The sequence below is a fragment of the Poecilia formosa genome, unplaced genomic scaffold (assembly GCF_000485575.1).
Source record: "Poecilia formosa unplaced genomic scaffold, Poecilia_formosa-5.1.2 Scaffold218, whole genome shotgun sequence".
Lineage (NCBI taxonomy): Eukaryota > Metazoa > Chordata > Actinopteri > Cyprinodontiformes > Poeciliidae > Poecilia > Poecilia formosa.
Window position 1 is genome coordinate 1,073,677 of NW_006800157.1, and position 18,325 is coordinate 1,092,001.

Consider the following 18,325-nt stretch of genomic DNA (forward strand, 5'->3'; position numbering starts at 1 on the left):
CTGCAGGAGACGGAGGGTTGGAACATCAAACTAGAGTTGCCATAAACAACTCCTGATTTAAAATAAAAGCCTATTTGGCAAAGTTAATTTGCCCAGTTTTTATTTTAACCTTTGCAGGTTAACAAACAAAATGTGTTATTTTTTGTCACAACAAGCTGATTCCCTCAGGAGAGTCCAAACTTTATGCCAAGCGGGTCAAAACTGTCGACTCTAAAGTGGCTGCAATCTGGACTCGACATTCACTGCAGATCCAAATGAAAGGGATTTTCCTGACGATGGCTGAGGGCCATCGAAAACAAAACAAAACAAAACAAAAAATGAGTACATTTCTGTCAAAAACCCTGAAATTTTGTGATCTCAAAAAATTGTCTAGAAAACTTGGACATTCTCTGGAAAAATTTTCAAAAGAAAATTTTTGAAATTTCAAATTCAATAATTTCCAATGTTTTTTTTTGTTTTGTTTGTAGAAAATTTTTGATGTAAACTAAAAATTTTATGTTTTGTAGCAAATTTCACTCTCAACAATTTACCGCCTTCTTTTTCCTACAACGGCCCTGATGCACTGAAGAGGTTTCTTCATGTTTGCTGTATTAAGACAGACGTGTAAGTTTTCAGTTTCTTCTGGGCTCGACTGGATACGTTCATGTTCAGCACCAGAACAGGATTTGGGTCAAATTCTTTCAAAATGTTGCCGATTTATCCAAGTTTAAGACGGAATAAAAGCCAAGTTGGCTTTTCAGCAAAGGTCTCTGGATAAACTTTTTGTTAAAACTTGGATATAAAAACACAAATACTTTGTTTTGTACTTTACATTTTTCCTGTGTAAGAAAATCACGTTGGCAACGATATGATTACAAATTAAAAGTCTTCATCTGCATCAATGGCAAATTTGCAACACTTTTGAATTGTTGTTGGGGGCCAAATAAAATCAGTCCAACGGTCCCAAATGGCCCCCAGGCCACACTTTGGACACCCCTGGACTAGACCATCTGGACCCTTCTCATCCTCCTTACCCTCCTCTGCAGTGACAGGACGTTCACAGACCACGAGTGACCTTTGGTGAAATAACTCGAGAACAACTGGGCCACAAAACTTTGACTCCTTATCGACTGAGGGAAACCAGTGAGCATGACGGTGGAGAACTGGGCGGCCTGAGGGAGAGCTTTCTGCAGGAAGATAGTTTAACATTTAAAATGCTTTAAAGGACACCAAACACCTCTTTTCTTACAGGCTGTGGGTAAAAAAATAAACTTTTAACGTCAGCGTTTTCATTCAGTAGGAAAAACTGACATATGGACACGTTTGTTAAAGCTGGTAAGTATTTAAATCACTATAAAAACACACAATCTGTGTTACATTAAGAGCCTGTAAAACGTCTCACATCAAGACGTTCATTGCTACGTAATTTGAGGACGACTTATTGGACATTAAATGATATAAAAACTACAAAAATAGAAAGCTGCAGTCACCTTTATGTCGCCAACCTCTTTCACCGTCTGGAAAGCTAGAGGTGGAAAACAAGCACAATTATTCGGTCGGTCTGCTTTTAGCTTCTTCTGAATGAGTCTTTTTCAGCAGAAAGTTGTTGTTGTTACCAGGGATGTCGAACCACGGAGACATGGTGGGAAACATGTACGGCGCCGTCGACATCGTGACCCAAAATGGAGGATCGGCACAATCTTTGATGACACCGTTGGCAATAGGGACCCTCGCAGTAGCGACGGCGTCGCTGGCGTCCGGCAGAGCCTGAGCAGGAAGCTTGGGGGCTGAACATGAACACACAGGTCATTACAGACAGCTGTCAATATAACGGGCTAAATCTTAAATGCACACCTGATATATGAGAGTAAAAGGGATGCAGCGCTTTGCTAGTAACTGTCAACAGTACAACAACTAGACAACAAGGTCAGGGGGGAAAAAATTTATTTAGGGAGAAAAAATTAGCACTTTTTGAAGGGAGTAGGTCAGCTATGCTAGCTTGACTTTGACCACATAACATGTAGATGTGCTGTGGAATGCTATCTGCTTCAGTTCAGCTACAAAAGTAAAAAAAAATGGCGACATATACACCAATTCTGGCAGATCATCGGTAGAGCAGGTGCTTATTAGCTCATCAACCACCACAAGAAGAGCTGATAGCAGCGGTAGCTAATCTACCACAGCGATCGCTTATCAATAATCGCAAAATAAACATCAACCCAGAAAACATTAAACTGTAACGGACCGAGTGTTCTGTTCTTGGTGTGGGAAATATTTGAGCGCGTTTTGGTGTTGAATCCTGAAACGTGTGGTGGCGTTGTTGTCGGTTGCTATGGCAACGTGTCTCTGTGTAGCGTAGCCGACAAAGAGAACGAGAAAGAAGTTATTTTGAGTTATTCTTCAAAGGTTTATCTGCATTATTTTTCCCTTTACTGCGCCGTACTGCACAGAATTCGTAATGCCTGCATCGCCATGTTTCACTTTGCTAAAGGAATCGCTCCATCGCTGCAGNCGAATAAAAGCCAAGTTGGCTTTTCAGCAAAGGTCTCTGGATAAACTTTTTGTTAAAACTTGGATATAAAAACACAAATACTTTGTTTTGTACTTTACATTTTTCCTGTGTAAGAAAATCACGTTGGCAACGATATGATTACAAATTAAAAGTCTTCATCTGCATCAATGGCAAATTTGCAACACTTTTGAATTGTTGTTGGGGGCCAAATAAAATCAGTCCAACGGTCCCAAATGGCCCCCAGGCCACACTTTGGACACCCCTGGACTAGACCATCTGGACCCTTCTCATCCTCCTTACCCTCCTCTGCAGTGACAGGACGTTCACAGACCACGAGTGACCTTTGGTGAAATAACTCGAGAACAACTGGGCCACAAAACTTTGACTCCTTATCGACTGAGGGAAACCAGTCAGCATGACGGTGGAGAACTGGGAGGCCTGAGGGAGAGCTTTCTGCAGGAAGATAGTTTAACATTTAAAATGCTTTAAAGGACACCAAACACCTCTTTTCTTACAGGCTGTGGGTAAAAAAATAAACTTTTAACGTCAGCGTTTTCATTCAGTAGGAAAAACTGACATATGGACACGTTTGTTAAAGCTGGTAAGTATTTAAATCACTATAAAAACACACAATCTGTGTTACATTAAGAGCCTGTAAAACGTCTCACATCAAGACGTTCATTGCTACGTAATTTGAGGACGACTTATTGGACATTAAATGATATAAAAACTACAAAAATAGAAAGCTGCAGTCACCTTTATGTCGCCAACCTCTTTCACCGTCTGGAAAGCTAGAGGTGGAAAACAAGCACAATTATTCGGTCGGTCTGCTTTTAGCTTCTTCTGAATGAGTCTTTTTCAGTAGAAAGTTGTTGTTGTTACCAGGGATGTCGAACCACGGAGACATGGTGGGAAACATGTACGGCGCCGTCGACATCGTGACCCAAAATGGAGGATCGGCACAATCTTTGATGACACCGTTGGCAATAGGGACCCTCGCAGTAGCGACGGCGTCGCTGGCGTCCGGCAGAGCCTGAGCAGGAAGCTTGGGGGCTGAACATGAACACACAGGTCATTACAGACAGCTGTCAATATAACGGGCTAAATCTTAAATGCACACCTGATATATGAAAGTAAAAGGGATGCAGCGCTTTGCTAGTAACTGTCAACAGTACAACAACTAGACAACAAGGTCAGGGGGGAAAAAATTTATTTAGGGAGAAAAAATTAGCACTTTTTGAAGGGAGTAGGTCAGCTATGCTAGCTTGACTTTGACCACATAACATGTAGATGTGCTGTGGAATGCTATCTGCTTCAGTTCAGCTACAAAAGTAAAAAAAAAATGGCGACATATACACCAATTCTGGCAGATCATCGGTAGAGCAGGTGCTTATTAGCTCATCAACCACCACAAGAAGAGCTGATAGCAGCGGTAGCTAGTCTACCACAGCGATCGCTTATTGATAATCGCAAAATAAACATCAACCCAGGAAACATTAAACTGTAATGGACCGAGTGTTCTGTTCTTGGTGTGTGAAATATTTGAGCGCGTTTTGGTGTTGAATCCTGAAACGTGTGGTGGCGTTGTTGTCAGTTGCTATGGCAACGTGTCTCTGTGTAGCGTAGCCGACAAAGAGAACGAGAAAGAAGTTATTTTGAGTTATTCTTCAAAGGTTTATCTGCATTATTTTTCCCTTTACTGCGCCGTACTGCACAGAATTCGTAATGCCTGCATCGCCATGTTTCACTTTGCTAAAGGAATCGCTCCATCGCTGCAGCGGACGGCATGTGAAGAATCGTCTCCAGCGCATGCGTGACAGAAGGAGAGCCGCTGGTGTGAACCTGAACGTCTACAACATGTTGCTGCAACGGGAAGTCAAACGTGAAGCCAACTGCTTCAGATTTTCAGAATAATGGTCGAAACTTAGATCAGCAAAAGTTATTTTTTTTTAATTTTGTTTTGGGGTTTTACATTAGATATTACTGTAATCATTTTTAGAGTAATCTAAAGAGAATCTACTGTGTAATTTTTTTATTTCTTTAAACTCACGCAGAGCTACACTGGAGGCCACAACCATCTTCAGCCTTTCCACGGTGTGTTTACGGCCTCGTTTCAGGAGGCTGTGCCAAACTCCAAGCCGATCCGCATCTTGCTTCGACTCAAACTCAACAAAAACCTGAAACACACACAGAGACAGACGGAGGGAATAAACAGACGCATTTAAAATCGACGACTTTCTATCAGGGCTGCACGTTATAACAAAATCTTGTGATTACAAAATGTGCCTGTTTTCCTCTTTTTATTGTCATCTGTGCTTCATCACTTTGCAACTTTTACCATTTTGGGCAAAGTCATTGTGGTCAGAGGTGAGCTTCCGAAAATCTGAGACTCTAAATGTCCAAATATTACATTAGCATAAGCACTTAGAAAGAGGCAGCACATTTCCACTAATCTGCTAATGCACTAGTAGTGGAGCACATCGTTTTGTTTTCAAGAGCTTTTGCTAAGTTGAAAACAATTAGCTTACACTAAATTAATTTTTCTGGATAAATGCTGAAGCACTGATTTAAGTGGCTTTTTCACAAACTTAAGCTTTGGTTAGGATGTTTTTAAGTAGTTAGGCGGTTGTGTTCATGCTCTTATTTTGAAGGGGGTGAAGGCTGTTTACACAGCAGTTCCGTTTCCTCTCCTCGTGTTCTTCAGCTATAATGCTGTGCAGCACTAGCATTAGCTTACCTACCTTGTTGGTGTAGCGCTTTAGAGTTAGCAGTGCTGATGCTTATGCACAGTTTGGAAGCAACTAGTTACATTTACTCAGATGCATTTACATGAGTAACTTGTTTGACAAAAAAATACTTTTAGGTCCATCTGATGATGTAATTTTTAAATATTAAATGATTGATAATTTGATCAGTTTCTCTGTACTTGAGTGGATTTTTTTTACCAAATACTTTTTACTCTAACTTAAGAAATTTCTTGGACTTTTAACTGGAGTAAAGACGAGCTGAAGTAGTCCTGCTCTTACTTGAGCACAATGTTTGGATACTCTGTGCTTATGGTTAGCGCTTTAGGTTGAGCCCCGCTAACCTTTTAGCTAGCAGCGCCCAAAGCTGGTAGTAACCAACCATTTTAACACTTCAAACCGTCTTTTGCATAATAAAAATTGTGCACAACGACATTATATTCCTAACATTTTGTGGAGCCTTGTGCCTGTTGTGTGTGTTTGCACCTTGTTGAGCAGAGGCAGGAAGTTCCTCACAGAACCAATTTTCCTCAGAGCCGTCCGGAGGTCGCGGGCCTCGCTGGGTGAGATGTGATGAATGCAGATTATTCTTTCTCCATTATCAGTCATGTTCTAAAAACAGAGAGTGAACAATCAGAGCCGATACGAAACAATCCTGATAATCGCAGCTGATGGTTCTCAGTTCATCTCAGGAGGATGTTAGATAGCGGATCATCGCCTGAACACACAACCTATGCTCAGAACTCAATTAAGCATAAAGAATAAATACATTTATTCATGTTTTAGTACTACTTACATGTTTTAAGCACCGCATCAAAGCTTTGTAAAGGCAAAGCTGAAACAGAAAGTGCCCAGAGTAAGTGTTGAAGGTATGAAACATGAATAAATAACATACTTTAAACACACTTTATCAACTTATTGAAAGTCTTTAGCCTAGGTATGTTCAAAGTGTGACCTGGGGGCCATTTACGGTCTTGCTGCGAGGCCCTGCTGCTAGCAGCTCAACTGTGTCAAAACATAAAACTGCTAGCAGCTACAGACATCTGACAGCTCATCTAAAAAGAGGCATGACAGACTGGTGAGGCTGGAAATCATCTCCAACAAATCAGCAATGAAGGAGTCAATTATCTGGTCACCTTTTGCACATGAGTCACTTGTTCAAACCAGCATTTTCACATTTAATGGTTCTTTTCTCCCCATTGAAACAAGGTTAGAAAACTTGGTTTTTTAGGAATGAATGAAGAAGTATGCCGGTCACAGTGACACGTTTTGCTGGACGATATATTGTCCAAGTTATTGCGATAAATGATATTTTGTACTTCTGACACCATTTTGAACTGATATGATGTAATAAAGGAATAATAGAGCAAGACATTCTCAAAGATCAATAAACTTTAAATTCTAATGAATATTTAACTCTAGAACTGGGAGATATTTAAATATCCAAAATAAACAAAAACAACTAATAATATGAATTATGAAGCCTGCAAATAAACTTCAAAGATTAAATAATCCTTCAAAACATGTTTAGTTGAGACCAAAACACCAGACGGAAGAATTTTGTCATTCAGTTTTTGGTAGAAAGAGAGAAACGCCGAATCATGCAAATGGAAATGATTGAGTTTGTTTTGATTTATCAGGCAATTAATAGATTAATTGATTATGGAGACAGAAGTAATTCACTACAGAACATGCTGATCTTTGTGTATACTAACCGATGTAGGCTTCCCAGGTTTCCAACCAGTCTGAAAACAGAGTTTAGATATATTTTTTTACAAAAAGGTCATCCAGTGACACACTGTTAGCATCATCCAGCGTTTATAAAGTGTGTATAGCACTGAAACACCCACCACTGCTCTACAAGCCTGTACGGATAGTTTAGATCCTTTGAAAAACATGCCGCGACTAAACTGTGCGAGAGCTTTCCTCAGCCCTTTCACCTGCGGCATGAAAGCAACAGCCTGCAAGGAGAAGAAGAACAAAACAGGAAAGCTCATCAAAACTTGGATCTATCAAATGTGCTCAACCGGTAAAACCAAAACTTGAGTGGCAAAACGCAGATTTGGCAGAAGATGCTTACCAGTTGTTTCTGAGGAATCACATAAATGTCAGAGTTGTTCCTAAACCCAAAAGGTTGGAGGAGAGCGACGACATCATCCTCTGTGTAGCAGCCGTCGTAATACTTTGGAAGGTTGGTTATCAAGAGCTTCGGATTAAACGGAGCAGTAACGTTAGGAGAGGGAAAAACCACATCATTGTGTTGATTAGGACACAGTTTGTGTTTGTATATGATTTAGATCAGAGGTCACCAAAGTTTTTGCCAAGTGAGACAAAGTTGTTGACTCCAAAGTATTCGTGGGCCAAAAAACCCTACTTGAAATCAAGTACGGTAGCTCGATATTTATTGTAGATCCAAAACCTGACAAGGATTTTTATGACTGTGTATTAGGTCCGTTGTAGATAGAAAAAAAAAAAAAAGAGTAAATTTCCTCCTTTCTGTGATTAATCTCATGAATTTTCTAGAAATATTTTCAGAAATTTCCGAGTTTTATTTTTTTAATAGAAAATGTCTGTTGGTAATATAAAACAGACTTTTTTCTGGCAAATTTCCTTATTTTTCTAGAAATTTTATGATATTACGCTCAAAAGTTCTGTTTTTTGGCAAAAATTTACTTTTTTTTATGCAACAACCCTAATACGCCATAGCAGATTTTTCATGTTTTCTCTATTGAAAGAAACACATGTAGTTTTCAGTTTCTTTTGGGCTTGACAGAATAAATGTATTTTAAGTAATAAGAACAGGGTTTGTGTCAAACTTTTTCAAAATGTTTGTTATATCTAGCCAAGTTTAAGAATGAATAAAAGCTGATTTGGGTGCAGCAAAGTTGTTTTTTCAGTAAAAGTTTCTGGATAAACTTGGTTTTATCTTTTGTTACGACATGGTTATAAACAGATGAATAATTAGTGTTGTACTTCACAATGTAAGAAAATTATGTTGGTAATTTTTACCCTCATTACAAAATAAAAGTCTCGTCTGCATCTGTGGACCAAATCTGTATCATTTTTGAACTGCAGTCGGGGGTTCGCACAAACGACAAACTTTTTACACCGCTGATGTAGATCAGATCACAGAGGCCTATCTGGGGGTTATTTGTGAGCATAAAGTTTCTCAGGTGTTTTACTCATGTTTTGTGTGTCTAGTCCACCATTCACAGGCGACTTTGATTTCAATTAACTGCTGTTTCCAAACATCACATATTGTGGAATGAGGTAGAAAATGGGGCCATCTTTAAATCTGACTGGCTTAGGTCTTGGTCAGGAGGAAAAGTGAATTCGGCTTTCAGGAATACTGATAAAAACAGATAGAAAGCTTACTTCTGGTTCTAAAATGGAACCTTTGGATTCAACAGGCCCTGGAAAATAGAGTCAAATAAATAAAGTAAAAAACAAAACAATGTTAAAATGAATACAATCGAATTGTAATGTTTACATACAAAGCAGTTTGGGATCAAAGCATTTTTCTATCTTCTCCCCAACAGTCAGATCATCTGAGGAAATCACCGGCGCCGGATTTTTGTTTGATGCTGGTTTACTTTCACCAGGTGTGATAGCCGGACCTTTAAATCAGAAAATGTGTCACAGGTGAAAACGGATATTAATCAAATATCCCATTTGGTTCGTCTTAAACCTGATAAAAACAAATGAACCAAAGAACCAGAAATTCCCAACACAAACATCTGGAATTTCGCCAACAGACAGTATTTTGTTCTTTGTGTCCCCAACAATTAAGACTTAATTTGTCATAAGAGAAAAAAATGGAGGCTAATTTTCAAAGTTATATTTTCATCAAGTCATTCATGTATTCATAATTAAACAATAATGAATTAGCAAGCTAAACATTTAGTTTACAACTAACTAAATATGTGTTGTGCTAACTAAATCCTTGATAACTAGATATTCAATCTGAAGTTAAATAATTAAATTTCCAACTAATTTATTTTGCACATTAAATATTTAGCTTTCAACTAATACTAGATTTCTAACTAAATAGCTAGCTATCAAACAATTTTTTAGTTAGTTAAATTTTACGAACTAAATATTTCGCATGCTGACAAAAAGTTAAAGTATGTTGTAAACTAATTATTTAACTTACTAACTAAATATTTAGTTTGAAGCTAAATATGTATCTTATAAACTACATATTTAGCTTGCTAATTAAATATCCAGTTTGAAACAGTTAATAAATGAAACGCCATTATTATTTTTTTTTTTACTTTTCTGAAGGGCAAAATAACCCAAATTATAGCTATTAAAAAAGGCTTCCAAGAGAAATTTTGTGATAAAAAGCAAAAATTATCAACAAAGATTCCTTTCTATACCCACTAAGTAGTTCCCCACTTACGTTTTAACTCAGTTTCATTCTTTGGTTTCTCCTTCACTTTCACGGCTTCAATTCTGTTTGATGGCTGAGATTTCCTGTAAGGAACAAAGTGAACTGATGTCAGCTCAGATATAAACATAAACTAAAGGAGCAAATGGGTGAACCATCAGAAATATTACGAGGACGACAGATTAAATTAAATATCAACATAAAGAATACATCATACATTTCCATAGCCATTTTCTGCTCAGTTGAAGTCACAGGAGGCTTCTGGGGTCCAGAAGACTGTAAATAGAAAGTATTCTATTCAACGCAAGCAAACTGATTAAAATACAATAGATAAGCTTTTCATCTAACAACAGAAATCTCTAATGTGTGAATTCTGCTTCTTAAATTGTCGAGTGCTGTATTTACATCTTTGAACATCTTTAAATTCATATTAAAACCTCAAACTTTAGTGGAAGGAAAGCGATGCAGTCATAAAATGTAAGACGACCGGCGAGTTAGGAGTTGGAATAGTAGATTTCTGGAAAAATATCATGAAGGGTCTGAGAAGTTGCTAAACGTAGCAGCAAAGTTGTTAATTTGACGACAGAGCTTCTCTGTTCCCACTCATTCCCACATTTGGTCACACCCATTGGTGTCTTGGCTCCGTCTACTTCAGTTAAATTTTTTAAAATCTGTCGGGGGCCGGTTTAGGCTTCCACAGGGGGGTTAGTTACAATTTAACAAAACTTAACAGCTGTGTGCAGTTTGTCACAAGTATGCAGTCAAAAAAAAAGTTTTGTCACTGTATGTATAACAAAAATAATTTTAACAACATAACATGGATAGCTGTAATTTTAAGTAACGAAACCTGGCGATTTGGCGGGAAACCGGCTGTGCTTTCAGTCTGAGGCGCCTCTGATGATCCAGGTGTTGAGGTTAACTTGTTGAACTCGTCCAGGAAAACCGGAGTCAGAGTTTTCACCAGGCTCTCTACATCTATCTGCTGCTTTGACAAAGACTGGACAGCTAGAGAGACAGATAAAAACACACTTTAATGTAGCAGAGTTAAAGAATTGCAAAGAATTTAGTGTAAAAGGAAAACAATGGCAAAACACGGAAAAAATATATCATGTTTTTAGTCTGGATTCTTCTGGTTAAATCTGAAGTATGTAACTTTTATTAATAAAAATGTTTTTGTTTTATTTACATATTTGCCAAAATCGTTAGCGCCGTCAATCACTCTCCTCACACTCATGGCAGAGTCTGCCATGAGTGCTAAGGCTAGTTAGCATGACCACTGATGACGATGGATAAAAAGTTTTCCTTGAACTTTAAGTTGTTTTGGTAACACTTTATTTGGAGGGGTGTGAATAAGACTGACATGACACTGTCATAAACATGACATAACACATGTCATGAACATGACATAACACATGTCATAAACATGACATAACACATGTCATGAACATCAATAAGCCTTCATGAATATTTGACTGTTGTCATAAAGCGTCATTCGGTAAATTATGACACTTTTAATACAAAGTTGACATTATCCAAAATTGTCTTTGTTATGACAACTTGTCATTTTGTTCAGCTTTAGTTATTACACTACTTGTATTAAGAAATAATTGTACTGCACTTTATAACAACCAGTCATGTTAACTGTACATTTGTCTGCCAGTCTATCATTCTGACAGTGTGCAGAAAGGGAATGCTATTTAATTAAATGCTGAATTATGATGACGCTGTTTTTTGTTTTTGTTCTTTTTTTAAGTGACCACAATGAATTGAGTATGAGAATGTCCAGAAGAGATTCACCAAGTTTGAATTCAAGAAAAGGCTTTTGCCATGATTAACTATTGCAAGAACAGCTGTAATTTCTGAGCATTTCTGGACACATTCAAAGAGCTGCTTCCAGGAAATGAAGACAAGAAGAAGATCTCCTGTTTTCAGAGCATTACAGGAAGACTTTTACGAAGGAGATGGCTGACATAAAGCAAAAAATGTTACTGTTGAAAGAACCTATTTTCTTAAGTTAAAGAAAAAGTAATTCTGTTTTAGTTTTTCAATCAGCATTTCAGAGTAACAATATACTGACCAGACATTAAACCCTCTGTCATCTTAGAACAAGTTATCTTTTGTTTTATTCCAATGTACAATGGGTTTGTTCTACAGTTATGATGGTAGTTATAAGTTCTCCAGTGTGTTTCACTTCACGTGAGGTAAGACTTAATATCAATAACTCTGCTAGCATTGCATTTGACACTGTAATAACTCTAAATTACATCTTTATAATTGCTGCTACTAGTTTCACTTTACTTGAGGTAAAAGTTAATATTAATGACACTTAATGACATCTTCATAACTGTTGTTATTTGTTTCACTTTACTTGAGGTAATAGTTAATATTAATGACACTGTAATAACAGTTAATGACATATTCATAACTGATGCTATTTGTTCCACTTTAGTTGATGTAAAAGAAATTGTTAGAGTCTGTTATTAAATCATTTGACCGTGTAATAAAGCTTAGTGAAATCTTTATTGCTTGTCCTACTTGTTTTGCTTTATTTCAGGGAGTGGAAATATTAATTATTGTTTTGTTAAAGCTCTTGCTAGTGTAATAATTAAATCATTATGACTACTATTATGACAAATTTATGTCAAATCATGATTTCTTGGTTAAGGACAAGTTGTCATAACGAAGACAATTTTGAATAATGTTCAATTTTGTATTAAAAGTGTCATGATTTACTGAATGACACTTCATGACAACAGTCAAATATTCATGAAGGCTTACTGATGTTCATGACAGGTGTTATGTCATGTTTATAACAATGTCATGACGGTCTTATTCACATCCCTTCAAAGAAAGTGTTACCATTGTTTCTTTTAGCAGCACGTACATAAGTTTAACTGACAGTTAACACCGACGTCCTGACACTGATTGGATGTTTTTGACTGGGAGAGGGGAGTTTTTTCAGAAATATAGTAGTACTATGAGGAGGTGAGGGAATTTTCACAGATTATCTGCTTCATATTATTCTGTCACAACATGGTGACGATTTAAAAAAATATGTTTAAAAGAAACACTTTTTAAAAAGCTACATATCACAGCTTCAACTGAGTAGTGATTTAATCTTCAGGAAGCTCAATTAGAGCTAATCCAATTCCCCATTATGTGTCTAACCTGATGATTGAAGCAGTTTCTTCACCAGCGTCTCTACACTGCTCTCATCCCGAGGGACCGATGTCTCTCCGGACGTTAGTTTCTCGCCGCTTCCACTTGGTGACAGCGGATTCTTGCTGCTGCTTTTGGGTGAAAGCTGTCTCTCGGAAGGCATTCCTGGAGAGTACAGCTCTGCTTCCTTAACGCTGAATGAGGAAGATCTGGAGATCCCCGAGGGGAGAGGAGGTGAACATGGGAGAGAGGAGGTGGTCCCAGGAGAGAGGAGAGGATGTGGACCCAGGAGAGGTGGACCCATGAGAGGTGGTCCACCTCTCTGCTGGAAGGAGGAGAGAGGTGGTCCCTGGGAGGAGGTGAACCCAGGAGGGAGAAGGTGGTCCTGGGAGACAGGAGCTGGTCCCATAAGAGGTGGACCCATGAGAGGTGGTCCCTGGGAGGAGGTGGACCCAGGAGGGAGAAGGTGGTCCTGGGAGACAGGAGCTGGTCCCATGAGAGGTGGTCCCATGAGAGGTGGTCCCATGAGAGGTGGTCCCATGAGAGGTGGTCCCTGGGAGGAGGTGGACCCAGGAGGGAGAAGGTGGTCCTGGGAGACAGGAGCTGGTCCCATAAATGGTGGTCCCATGAGAGGTGGTCCCTGGGAGGAGGTGGACCCAGGAGGGAGAAGGTGGTCCTGGGAGACAGGAGTTAGTCCCATAAATGGTGGTCCCATGAGAGGTGGTCCCATGAGAGGTGGTCCCTGGGAGGAGGCGGACCCAGGAGGGCGAATGTGGTCCCAGGAGGGAGGTGGACTCTGGGAGCAGGTGGATCCAGAAGGCAGAAGGTGGTCCTGGGAGACAGGAGGTGGTCCCATGAGAGGTGGTACCTGGGAATAGTTGGACCCAGGAGGGAGGGGGTGGTCCCAGGAGGAAGGGGGTGTTGCCAGGAGTGTTGATCCCAGGAGAGGTGGTCCTCCTCTCTGCTGGGAGGAGGAGAGAGGTGACCCCTGGGAGGAGGTGGACCTAGGAGGCAGAAAGTGGTCCAGGAGGAGAGAGGAGGCGGACTTCTCGTACCGTGGAGAACGAGATCGAGACCTAAACAGAACGAAAAGTAATGGATGATGACACAGATCTCAACTGTTGAGTCCAATGTAAAGTAATAGTTCCTCCAACAGACCTGAGGGTGTGTCTATAACTGTAGGAAGACTTGGATGGGCTCCTGCACCCGTCTCTGCTGTCCTCAGAGCTAGAACTGTCTGAGGTGGACATTGATCTACTCCTGGATTTACAGTGTTGACGATACGGGCTGTGCGAGCGAGAACCGGAGCCTCTTCTATGACGGCGGTCGAGACTTCTGGAAAGGGAAGCGTTCCTGTGGCGGGGTGAGCGAGAACCGGAGCCTCTTCTATGACGGCGGTCGAGACTTCTGGAACGGGAAGCTTTCCTGCGGCGGGGTGAGCGAGAACCGGAGCCTCTTCTATGGCGGCGGTCGAGACTTCTGGAACGGGAAGCTTTCCTGCGGCGGGGTGAGCGAGAACCGGAGCCTCTTCTATGGCGGCGGTCGAGACTTCTTGAACGAGAAGCTTTCCTGCGGCGGGGTGAGGGAGAACTGGAGCCTCTTCTATGACGGCGGTCGAGACTTCTTGAACGAGAAGCTTTCCTGCGGCGGGGTGAGGGAGAACTGGAGCCTCTTCTATGACGGCGGTCGAGACTTCTTGAACGAGAAGCTTTCCTGCGGCGGGGTGAGCGAGAGTCACTCTTGTATTTGCCCGTCTCCTGATACTGCCTCCAGATTGCGTCTATTCTATTTAAACACGTGGAAAAGCAAAAACACATTTGGATCCATAGGATAAAGTGGGTTGCATTTGTTTGAAGACAGACTTTTACCTGGAGAATTGTTGTTCACAAAACAAGTCTGGGTATCTACGAAGAAAAAAAAGAACACACACATATGGCTGAAACCAGATGTCTGAAGATTTACATTTACAATTTTTTCTGGAGATCCAACAATTAGAAAATTTGTGCAGATAACCCAAGATTAAGGAAATCTACCAGTCAATCAATATGTGCAGGCCTGATTCACTTATTAGCAACTCTAAGATGGATTTCCAGGTTAAAACAGAGACAATATTATCTCTTGTCACTCTTCTCTACTTGGGTTGCTAGGCAACAGACAGAATTCCATTGGGGTTGCTAGGCGATGGGCTGGGCTTCCCTTGGTTGCTAGGGAAGCAGGTACAAATCAGTACCTGCTGATTTGTGACGTTCTAGACACTATAAAACATTAACTTACACAACAACAAAAAAAACCTTGTGTGTTTTTTTTTATACGTTACAGACTTTTTACTAAAAGTTATATTGTGGGAATTTCATGTCTGACTGGTGAACCATTAATTGCAACTCCACTCTTAGTTCCATATTCAACAACATGAACATTTCTTTCTAAAAAGTCTATATTTCTAAAATAAATGAGTAAAATCGTCAAAAGAAAGAATAAACAAAGGCTGACTTTGTGCAAAAACCTTACAGGGTTTTGCACTTCTCACGATGATCAGCGGTCTTCATGTGGGAACACCAAGCCTGTTAAAATAAAAAAACATTTAAATTACATTTTATCAGTTTGTATTTTCAACACAAATCTATTGAAATACGATAAACCAAACTTGGAAGTTTTTAGCAAGATATATGAGCTTGTTTTAAGCCAATGACTCCTTAACATTTATGAAAAAGTATTGGTTCCATTGGCAGATTATTTCACTTATGGGAAAAATGTTGTTATAAATGAAATAAACTGCCAATTAAAGACATCCTTTTTAAAATTAACATTAATTATTGACTTAAAACAAGCTCCTATATCTTGTGAAAAAGTTTCTTGTGAGTTAATTTTGTCTTAATTCACACGTCATAAGATATTTACTAGAAATTGGTCAAAAATACTAGGTAAAATGTTGTGTTTTTGTAGTGTAGATCACTCACCTGTACGTCACGACTTTCCTTGTTGCATATCGAACAGTAATGTGGGAAGGATTCCGGTGAGATTCCTTTACAGTCTCTAATTGTGGCATCTGAAGGCTTATTCTTACAAGATGACCCCTTAAATTTAGTCTGCATCACTGACTTATCCTGTCCTTTCAGTCCACACTTCAGCTCAGCTTTATTCTGCCCAGCAACCGCTGTTTCTTTTATTTGAGTTTTGCTTTCCTTGCTGTTGGAACTCTTCTGTTCTGCTTTACCAGGTTTGGAGGATTTGGATGTGGACTCTGGTTGCTTTGGAGGAAGAGGTTTGCAGGATTTAGGCCTGTCGGTTTTCTGTTTGGCTGAAATTACAGCGTGTGAAGGCTCATTTTTAGAAGATGATCCCTTAAATTTAGTCTGCATCACTGACTTATCCTGTCCTTTCTGTCCACGCTTCAGCTCAGCCTTATTCTGTCCAGCAGCTGTTGTTTCTTCTATCCGAGTTTTGCTTTCTTTGCTTTTGGAACTCTTCTGTTCTGGTTTACTGGGTTTGGATGATTTAGATGTGGACTCTGGTTGCTTTGGAGGAAGAGTTTTGCAGAGTTTAGGCCCATCAGGTTTATGTGTGGGTGAAACCATTTTATTTTGCTCACTAATCTCAGACTTGTGGCTTGTTTTAGAGTCCAAATCTCTGCTTTTGCCCTTTAACACACATCTTTGCAGCCAGTCCTCACTGGGCTTGTGAGTTTCCACCAGTGACTTACCACTACTCTTATCTGTGCTAGCTTTTCCAGTCTCCTTTTTAGCAACGCTACTACCAAAATCGCCGCAATCAATAACTTTATTTGACTTTACAGGAGTTTTATGCAAGTTACTCTTTAGACCGATAGTGGACTGCAATTCAGAGGATTTCTCTGCAGCTCTTTTCTTCTTATTCATGGAAATCTCCATCAGGATGTATTTCAGGTTTTCAGGGGTGATCTGATCATCAGAGTAAGCATTGAGCTCTCCCAAGTCATCCTTGTCAAGTCCAAACTTGCTGAGGATCTCAGTAGCTAAATCTGCTGTGTATTTGGGTTGATCCGATCTGCCTGGTTCTGGAGTTTTAGCAGCACCTGCACTTGGAGGAGGCTTCCTGTTGTCTGCACCTTCACCAGAAACACTTCTGCTTCCGTCTGTGGAGCCAGAAGATGGGTTATTGTGATCTTTTTCGGTTTGTTTGCATATTGAAAGCCAGGCCAAAGAGGCAGTGTCACTGAGAGTATCACTGCAGCGACCTCCCTGTGGAATTGAAGACATTGTTGCAGTTGTTTGAGGAAGATGACTCTCAGAGGAGGTGAAGATTAGTGACCTAAAAGATGACGCAGAACATATTTAGGCAGTATCTCAGAGGAATATTTAGTAGTAAACATAAAACTCATCCAAACTTGTAACAACCATTCTATTTTAATGTCTATTTGTATCGAATGAAAGTTAAATTCTCTAACAAAAAAAATATATTTCACCTACTTTCAACAATCGAAGCCAGTCGTACTGCGTCGCTGGCTTAATTCAGTCACATTTAGCCAGTGCAAGTTTTAAAAATTACATTTTAAACAGGTTATTCTCCGGTTTCTGCTTCCATCAAGCTAGCAGGCTATTGCTAGCAAACGCGACTGTTAGTCACAAGAAAGACGTCATGACGCAATGTTCCAAACAGTGTGCGTGAACGGGAAATAAGGTCGCGCGGAATCCGGAGAGAATCTCGTTATTTTCTTGAGCTAATTTGATACCGTCCTTTCTTCTTTGATTCATTCAAACGACTGCATGCCACCACCTGCTGCTGTGGGGATAGATTATACCAGTATTTCCCAACCCTGGTCCTTAAGGCACACTGACCTGCATGTTTTAGATGTTCCCCTGCTTCAGCACACATGATTTCAATTGATGGCCGATTAACAGGGTTTTTGTTGAATTGCAATCATCTGAATGTGGTGTGTTGAAGCAGGGGAACATCTAAAACATGCAGGTCAGTGTGCCTTGAGGACCAGGGTTGGGAAACACTGGATTATACCACCAAACAAGCTTGTTTATTCATATTAAAACAGTGTTTCAACACTTTTTATTTATTCAAATTGAGAATTTAAAATACTTTATTTATTCCAAAGGGAAATTAAATCTCAAAGCGGAAAAAGTTCAAAACAAAACCAATGGTGGTTTAACTCTTATCCACAAAGTTAATTTGGTGGTGACAAAAAAACACAATAACAAGCTATAAATTATATAGTTAAAAATAGTTTACACGTTTTTCTTCATTTGTAAAACTGACCCAAGGTAGAGTGCAAGCACTTCAAATATTTGTTATAGAAAACTGTGACTATAGTTGAGTATTGATAAAAACAGCTACATTGAATTTTTCCCACGGCCAGAAAGACCTTACTTCTGTTACGTCACTTTTAAACATCTGAATCAGCATTTTTGGTCAAGTTTGAGCATTAAAACAAGGAAACTGACTCCAGTTCCACTTTGCTCTCATTTTTGCCCCATCCTACCTCTCTGAGCTGCTCCACCCTTATGAACTCTCTTCCCCGTTGCAGTCAGCTGGTCCTTAATGCCACTTGATGAA

General features: G+C 39.6%; 1 protein-coding gene across 1 annotated transcript; it reads right to left on the reverse strand.

Moving 5' to 3' along the window:
• Positions 1 to 2,758: 2,758 nt before the first annotated feature.
• On the reverse strand, positions 2,759 to 17,590 carry LOC103149175 (serine/arginine repetitive matrix protein 2-like). The gene is made up of 14 exons (XM_016679705.1): positions 17,230 to 17,590; positions 15,742 to 17,071; positions 15,293 to 15,345; positions 14,653 to 14,688; positions 13,943 to 14,569; positions 12,794 to 13,860; positions 10,473 to 10,630; positions 7,316 to 7,441; positions 7,107 to 7,196; positions 5,722 to 5,847; positions 4,542 to 4,668; positions 3,374 to 3,544; positions 3,248 to 3,282; positions 2,759 to 2,944 (listed from the first exon to the last, which is right to left on the reverse strand). The coding sequence occupies exons 2-14, from the start codon at positions 17,017 to 17,019 to the stop codon at positions 2,759 to 2,761; spliced, it is 4,080 nt and encodes a 1,359-aa protein (XP_016535191.1). The 5' UTR covers positions 17,020 to 17,071; positions 17,230 to 17,590.
• Between the last annotated feature and the right edge of the window lie 735 nt (positions 17,591 to 18,325).